Source organism: Telopea speciosissima, chromosome 1 (assembly GCF_018873765.1).
Source record: "Telopea speciosissima isolate NSW1024214 ecotype Mountain lineage chromosome 1, Tspe_v1, whole genome shotgun sequence".
Classification (NCBI taxonomy): Eukaryota; Viridiplantae; Streptophyta; class Magnoliopsida; order Proteales; family Proteaceae; genus Telopea; species Telopea speciosissima.
In genome coordinates, this window is record NC_057916.1 from 66,355,612 (window position 1) to 66,364,358 (window position 8,747).

The following is an 8,747-nucleotide window of genomic DNA, read 5'->3' on the forward strand; positions in this document are numbered from 1 at the left end:
GAGAGTTTGGTGGAAGCAGAGGGGTTGGTGGAGCTGTTACCACTGTTGCTTTCTTTTCTCTGTTCCACAATCAACTCCCCTGTTGCAACAGGGCTGGAGGTCAGCTTCCCTCTTTCCTCTCCATGTGTGTTGTGATTCGGTGGTGGTTGGGGTGCTTTGTGGCCCCAGCCATTACCAAGTAAAAGAGACGACTAAAGAAAAAAAAAAGAAAAAGAAAAAAACGAAAAAGAAGAAGAGGTAAATGATGATGGTGCTTGTATTTGTGTTTATTTGTTGTCCAGGTGTTTGTGGATGTGTGTGTGGTTGGGTGTGTGTATGTGACTGTGTTGTATGTGTGTGTGTGTGTGGGGTGAAGGTGCTTGGTTGAGGTCCATATGGCCTCAGCCATAGCTATAGAAAGAAAGAAAAGAAAAGAAAAAAGAAAGGAAGAAAAGAACAGGAGAAAAACAAAGACTGTTTTGTTGGTTGTGTAGTTGGTGGATTTGCCATGAAAGCAAGGGATTATGGAATGGCACCTAACCCTTTAAAGTCATCAGGTGTGGATAATTCCATATGGAACATAATAGTAGGGTGGATTAATACAACATAGGAAACAAAGGGGTGAGCGAGTGTGAGTGTGAATGTGTGTAGGGGCAGCAAGGGGTGAGTGAGTGTGTGTAGCAAGTAAGGTCTATGTTGGTGTTGATAATCTTAGCCATAGGGAATGAATTGAAAATTTTGTTCTAAATATGTAAGGAACAAGGGAGAGTTTAAAGGACTTGGGAAGATTGAACTCTGGTTTGGGGATCCATGGACAGAATGAACTTAATTTTTTATGATCACTTTTTGTTCTTGTTTATATTGTTCTTGAAATTGACACCATATTGTAGTGACCTATCTGTAAATGATTTTTTTTTCATTAGCATCCCATTGATGTTATGTTTGTAGTTCAATGAGGTTTGGATTTCATTTGAATCTATTTCATTATATTTGGTTTAGGTTTGGATTACGTGTAAATTTCAAACTCTACTTGTTGGGTCTTTAGCTCAAATTGGTAGAGCACTTGGAACATGTGCATGTCTTAAGCATGTTCCAAGGGAATGGTGATTCAAATCCACCAAGATCCTTTTTGCATAGTCATACATGATCATGGTGGATGTTTTCATCTTAATTTTAAATAAGTATAATCAAGAAATAACATTTTTGTAATAATTCATTAACTTGGTAAAAGATGTTTCAAAACAGGTTTTACCAAACAGAGTTGTGTTGTTTTTTAGTTCTAAAAATATTTCTAGAATAAGTTTACCAAACACCATTTTAGAGGTCAGAAACATGTTTCCAACACAAAAACAGAAAAAAAATTATAAAAGACAAAAAAAACCACGTGTTTTGAAACAGAAGCATTACCAAACGGGCTCTAAGACTAATCTCTCTTTCTCAATGTTTTTCTCGCCGCCCAGAGAGAGCCAAATGAGCATCCGCCGGCTGCCTAAATCCCTAGGCTGACTATCCCAAGCACAAGTTTACCCAGCCGCCAGCTGCCTCGTTGGGCCCACATTGAGCGGCGTTTCCTCATTGGAGAGGAGACCGATGCCATTCACACAACATCTTTTGCTTACCTGATTGGCTTTACACAGGAATGCTTTAACGAAACCACTATGACAAGAAAGGAAAGCAAGCGAGAAAAGATAATAGAAAGAAAGGAAGACACTTCCAACCACGGAAAGCAAGATTGCAAGAGAGGACATTCAGACACTAATCCAACTAGTGCCCACCAACCATGCAATGCTAGTAATTGTCATCCAGGCTTGGTTTTTTACATTTGTTTTTTTTTTTTTTTTTGCAGGTAGTGGTGGAAAACGAGGGCAACTGACCATTGAAACTTCACCTTGGCTCTGCTAAGGTCAGTTCCTTCGACTTTTGATTCAACCTAAATTTGGGTCGGAATCAACAGCATCAATTCCGATTAACCAAATCTTGCGCAGGATAAACACAAGAACGGCTCTCCCCCCCCCCCCCCCAAACCCCTACCCTCTAATGCTTCTCAAATGGTATACCATTCAAATAAAATCAAGAAAACCATACTGAGCAAATCCATGGGGAAAAAAAACCTAAATTTACACTTTGGAATAATTAAAAACGTTAAAAAGATCTTTTGATACAGGAAACCTCATTATTCCTGCCACTCGGGTACTTCTCAAGATCAAAAGTAAATGAACCCAAACATGGAAAAACCAAGGAGATGATGTCCAGTAGATTGGTAAAAACTCTCACTTGGCACCTAAGGTTGGGAACTGCCCCGGATCCTCAATGGAAGGGGCCGACACATTGTAATTCATGCCACCTCCACTGTAACCTCCTCCTCCTCTGCCACGACCTCCACGGCCACCCCTCCTTCCTCCAGGACTGTAATGCTTATCCCCTTCAGTAGGCTTTAGGAACTCATTGATGCTGACAGACTACATTCACATCAAATAATAGCAGTCAGTTCAATAGGAATAACAGTAACAGGCCAGAAGCTTGCAACAGAGAGTATAAGCAATATCCAGAGTTATTTCTTACAGACTTGCCACCTATGTTGCAAGCCATTATACATCATCAAGAAAAATTAACCATAACTAGGCATCATACGAGTTAACATGGCATTTCCATCTAACGATCCAATTAATCAAAGCAGAGAGGGTATAGACCGATGAATCAACCAATGACCAAGAATAAATTACCAATCCAAGGTCAATTCAACGTTCTAGACCATGTGTAATTGTATGAGATCGCCAGCAATTAAATTAAATTGCAGGAACACGATGTTGCCCAATTAATCTATGTACAAAAACCAATACAACCAAACTGAAACCATTCAACAAAAAGCCAACCTAAGCAGAGAGGCAGAAAGCATTAGTAATACACATACACAACACATACATACTTCACACAGAAAAGGCTTTAGTTTGTTATAATTGTTTATGAACATTTTCTAAAATGTCTCTTATGGGCACAAGTTCAAATATGCCCAAAATGAATGTCAATGGGTCAAATAGACCAATATTAGGTCAATAGACAGGTTTGCTGAAACAGACCACTGACTTGGGAAAGTAGAGTGATAACATTTATTATGAGCAAACACAAGCATCCAGTAGGCTAATAATGTTGTTGTCAGTCACAAATAAATAAAATTTAATTCATCTTTGATAGGAATAATATGAAAGATCCAGTTGAGTTTCTTTAAAATTTGAAAGCAATTCCAAACACATCCAAAATCCACATTTTAAGTTCAAGGGGAGATGCAGGATAAGTCCACATACCTTCTTAGCTTTCTCTTCCTTCTCAATCTCTTTCCGCTTATCCTTGTCAGAGCCCTACAAGTAAATCATGTAATCAAAGTTAAGATATCTGCTTCCAACTTGATTACTACAAGAACTAAACAGAATTTCTAGGAAGTTCAGTTAACTTCACCAATTTAATGAACACATCATCGTTGCCCTTTTTGCTGGAAAGCTGTTGCATAGATTTAAACTCCTTGTCATCGACCTTCCTTTCCTCAGTCTTCAATGCTTGCAAAGCCTTCCTTTTTTCTTCCAGCAGCTTCTCATACTCATCAAGAGTCATCTCCTATTTAAAAATAAATAAAGAGGAAAGAAAAAGCACGCAACACATGATGAGTACTCTGGCAAAGTCCATCACAAGACACATTCAAGAGATGCATGGTAAACTCATAAAAACACAACTTTGACAATTCTGCCTTTGGTATCTTAGAATGGCAACACTAATATGTATTGCTTCCACTAGCAAACATGGTTAAAAAATTATAAAAAAAAAAAACATAATAACTTCATGGAAACAGACTTCAGTCCCTAAAATCTGAATTTGCAGCAGAACAAAAAATGGCTCATAATGGATGACTACTTAGAAAGGTTTAAAAGCCCAGAAATGGACATGAAATCAGCATCCATCGATTCCAATTTGAATAGGATAAGGATTCACATACTCAATCCAGGTCAGTACAAACACAAGTTGTTCTTCAAAATCATTTCACGCAGACATGCTAATCTAGAATAACAGTAAATATGTTTTTGTTACAATAAAGAACTCTTCAGGGTCCTGAGGCCAACCTATTGGAGAAAGAAATGCATCTAGACATCTATTTCATCTTTATACATGGGCAATGACCTTCTGGGCTCTCTTGTTTTACCATTCAACAGACAAAATATCAGAACAATTACTTTGGATTTCAAGCAAAGGAATAAATCAAGTAAAGTCACAAAGCCAGACACCTTATCTTCAGGTTCCTTCTCTTCTGTCTCATTCACAGGGTTCTCCTTGCTGGCATCTGTATCTTCCTCAACTGGCTTCTCAGAGCTCACATTCTTTTCATTGGTGTTGGCAACCTCCACAGTATCCCTACAGAAAGGGAGGATAAGTAAAATAAACAAAATGCGTGCAAAAACAAGTATAGCACAACATAGGTGACAGAATTCTATCCCTAACATATGGGCAGAGATGCCAAAATATTTTGGAAAGCAATGGAAAATTACTTCAAGTTGCAAAACAAGGTACTCACTGAACAACTTCATCAGTAGGAGTTCCCCAATTCCCACGACCAGCTCCTTCACGTTTGAAGTCACTCCTGCATGAACATAATTCAAGATTTAAAAGCACTGTACTAACACAATACATATACACTACTGCAGACACTTAAATGTCCCAGTAAAGAGATAGTAAAACAGAACAAAGTACACTCACCCACGACCAGTCCCACTACGACGCTCAAACATCCTTCTAGGCCGCTCCCCATCAACATGCTCTCCATTGCTGAAACCACCTCGACGGCCACCATGGTAACCACCACGAGATCCACCATCGCCACGCCTTTCAGTGGATTTCCCAATATCTCCATCTTCAGGGGCACTGTATCCTCCAGAGACTCCATTGTTGCTATATGCATTTTCATTGTTGACCACTTCTCGATCTCGGTTAAATCCACCACCGCGTCCACGTCCATATCCACGCCCACCACGGTTCCCTCCACGAGCAACTTCATTTTTAGTCTCCCTCACTATGAAAGTGAAATAACACATTAACAGCCAAATCCGTGTAACAACAACAGGTTATGATCTCAACAGGAGGGGAAATGCTTGATTTTCTAACATAAGAAAATATAAGAAACGTGCCACAAATCTAGCCACAGCAACCAATCGTGAAAGAAAAGACACATCATGCACCATAGATGAGCAAATTCCGACAAATTTAAAACCCAAACCTGGAAAAGGATGGTGGGAAACAGGTTTCAATAACAGACTTCCCTATACACCTGGTTAACAAACAACCTCAACGATTCTCCGAGACGATGAAAAAGAAATTAGGAAAGTGAAAGATATACCTTCTCGCCGGCAACTCTACACAATAATACAGATATCAAGATCTGTTCTAAACCAAATGCCTCACAAACTAAGGACAACAGAAAAACTTATACTTGGGAAGCAGAAACTGAAGATTAATTATCATATCAATTAACCCAGATGCAGCCTGATACATGAAAGCAGAAGCTAGGAACTCACAATTTTTGGACTACATCAGATATGCAATAATTCAATGGCAAATCCTAAGAGTAAGACACCCATAATAGAGTATGCAAATGATCTATTATCAGGACCCACATCATTATTAAACCAAAAATTTATATCCAACTCCAATCCAGGTATCACATAAACAACAAGAGCAGATAGCAAAAAGGAAACACAGATAAAGCAATCAGAGCTAATTTAACAGAATCTACCCAAACACCATAAAATAGAGATTAGCGTAGGATAACAAGGCTGACCAGCCTGAGCAGGGGGAAGAGGCTTGGATGGAAGCTTAGCCTGCTTGGGCTGCTGTTGAGCAGTGGATTGGATGGGAGCTGAGGGTTTCTTCGGAACGGCGACCTTCTGCTGCTGAGCAGCGATCAGCTGCGACGGGTCATCGTTGTCGTCATCACCCAACAGATCAAAAGGGTTCGCGGATGCCATTTCCGTTCGGGACCCAGAAAAAACCCTTAACGATTCAACTGCAACAGCAACAAGGAACCCCTAGTTCTTTCTCAATTCCATTGATACAGATCTATCATTTACAACCTCCGACAAAACAACCCGCTTTTCCTTCACCTCAGAAATGAAGAGAAAAACAGAAAAAGAGGAGAAGAGATAGAAACCCTAGCCGCAATGACAGAAGAGAGCAGATGAGAATAGAAGAGTGACGAGTAGCAGCAAACGAAGAAGAAATGTGAGAGAGCTTCAAAAACCTAATCTCAAAACCCTATTTATTTAACGATGACGCTTGCTGGATTGTTATTATTATATTATTTTTATTGTGTAATAAAAGAGACAAGTTTTAGAAATGCCACTGCTTTTGCAGAAATTTCTGAATGTGCCACTCCTTAGGTATCACCGGCCGTCAGGTACACTATTAACACTTTTAGTACGAGACCTTGATAAGTGGGCTACGTCATCCATCAGAGATTCAGACCGTCCATTTTACCAAAAAAAGAAACTGAAACCGACATCTTATTGGTTCTACTTCTACATCATCGTTATACATTTTAAGTATTTTTGGTACTGGAAAATGTTCTCTACACTGGGGCGCCTGCGCCTGCGCCTGCGCCAGACACATGAGGTAGGTGATTTGATCGCCTTATCCCTAACTGAAATGACTTTCTCATCCCACTCCAGAGCAAAAACACATTGTCCCTTTTGACATAAATCATATGAGAAAATAATTGTCACAATGCCAGATGCCAGTTCATAGATTTTTCGCCCTATGTTCCCTTTGCTTTGCTATGCGTGAGCGTCATGATGGTTTAGTGCACAGTAAAGGATTAGATATCGACCATCTTCAAAAACAATGTGATATCAATATGGATCGGCACAGATCAAAACATATTGGACAAGTTTATCCTTGATTTTTCTAATAAGATTGGATTTTTAATTGTTTTACACAGCATTTTACAAATTGTAATTAAGAACAGAATCGCTCAAAGCTAATTCCAATCTAAATCAGATTTGAATCGATTCGATCCAATTGGTTCTAAGCTATTTTGTCATGAAAATAGACTGGGTTTAGGAATTGGGGATCGACCCATAATCGGTCTGATTTAAGATGGATTACAAAGAAAATGATTAGAAAACGACTGATTCTGATCCAATTCGGAATACCTGATTCCGATTTAAGTTGTAATGATTAGGAACGACAGAAATTGGGATAAGTATCAACTGATTCCGATTCAAATTGACCGATTCCTGATTCTTGAAACCTTGGTTTTATACTACTTTTATCTTTTGTACCGTTTCATCGATATGGTGTATTGAGTATTGGGGTCGGTGACAAAAGATATCTATACGGAATTACGGATTGATTCGATATCGATAAATCAAACCATGGTGAGAGGAAGGCCCATTTTTCTTTCTAATCATGTGGGCCCATTGTTGACAAAATTATTTCTCTAGTTGCGATTGATTATGGGATAGGAGATTCCTATAATGCTGACAGTGCGGAAAACCCTATCCTTTTAAAGTATAAAGATTTTAACCGTTGGATTCGATGATATCGTTAAGACATTGGAAGAGTCAAAGCTTGGCTGTCATAGGTCACTAAATTCAACGGTTTAACAAGCGTTTGAATGGCATGAATTGTTGACTGAGGATTTTAACCTTTAAAAATACTAGAACCTCGTGGGGGAGTCCTAGGGGTGTCAATACCCAACCCAAATCGATAAAACCGGCCCGAACCGACCCGAACGAGCCCAGACCACACCGGACCAATCTCTTATTGGTTCGGGTTCAGTTTGTGGATCCAGGGAGCAAACGGTTTCGATTTGGTTTGGGCTAGCCCGACGGTGCACCGTTGGCACGAACCGTTAGGCTCGAACCCAAACCAACCCGACCCAACCTGATAAATGCGTAAATGAAAATCAATAAATGCCTAATGCGTAATGCCCCATTGCCCTTTACCAAAAAAAAGCCTCATTGCCCCCTAAATGCCCTAATCACTTTAACTTTCACTCTCTCGTCTCAAGTTCTCAACTCTCACTCTCTCAGGAATAGGACATAGGATGGAAAGATGCATTGTATTTGAAATATTTTATGTAGTTAAAAGAGAAAGAGAAGAAAAATAAGCACTAACCGGACCTTACTAGTTATATAAAACCGGTACCGAACCGAATCCAAACCGATATCAACCCGTTATCATAAACCGAAACCGACGCGAAACCAAACCACACCGAAACCGAAATCGAAACCGAACGTTTCTTAATGGTTTGGTTTCGATTTCTATAAAAGTCACACCGAAACGAAAAACCAAAACCGAAACGGACCAAACCGACCCATTGACACCCCTAGGGAGTCCCATGGTGGGACGGTCCCTCTTGTTGAAGGCATCACTGAAAGTAACTAACGACGAGCATTTTTGCATCTCAACTGGGACTCGAAGTGTAAGGTAGGGTCGGGGTTGGCCTAATATTTTTTTGGGCAAATTTCACGGACACTCCCTATAACTATTCGAAATGACAAGTACACCCTAAATTTTTGTCAAAATGGCAACCTTCCCCCAGTCATTAAGCAAGGTTACCCCCCAAAATTAAAATATCAATTTTACCCTCTTAGTAATTTAAATAAAAATTACTAAGATTCCATCATCTTCCCAAATCGAACTTCCTCATCACCGACCACCACTTGTCTCTCCGACCGCCACCGATTTCACCAGAAGCCCATAAGCAGAAAGTACGACACGGTGAGCAG

The 8,747-nt window shown here is 39.7% G+C and overlaps 1 protein-coding gene across 1 annotated transcript; it reads right to left on the bottom strand.

Moving 5' to 3' along the window:
- Positions 1-2,078: 2,078 nt before the first annotated feature.
- LOC122667879 (RGG repeats nuclear RNA binding protein A) lies at positions 2,079-6,149 on the bottom strand. Its single transcript, XM_043864342.1, has 7 exons — positions 5,798-6,149; positions 4,720-5,032; positions 4,538-4,603; positions 4,251-4,377; positions 3,433-3,588; positions 3,282-3,335; positions 2,079-2,438 (listed from the first exon to the last, which is right to left on the bottom strand). The coding sequence occupies exons 1-7, from the start codon at positions 5,982-5,984 to the stop codon at positions 2,250-2,252; spliced, it is 1,092 nt and encodes a 363-aa protein (XP_043720277.1). The 5' UTR covers positions 5,985-6,149; the 3' UTR covers positions 2,079-2,249.
- Between the last annotated feature and the right edge of the window lie 2,598 nt (positions 6,150-8,747).

Bases quoted from the DNA above. Each gene is read 5' to 3' on its own strand.
- LOC122667879 (XM_043864342.1), bottom strand. From the start codon at position 5,984: ATGGCATCCGCGAACCCTTTTGATCTGTTGGGTGATGACGACAACGAT. The intron at 3,336-3,432 runs GTGAAGTTAACT...ATTTACTTGTAG, and splicing joins ATGATGTGTTCATTAAATTG to GGCTCTGACAAGGATAAGCG. The intron at 2,439-3,281 runs GTATGTGGACTT...ATGTGAATGTAG, and splicing joins AGGAAGAGAAAGCTAAGAAG to TCTGTCAGCATCAATGAGTT.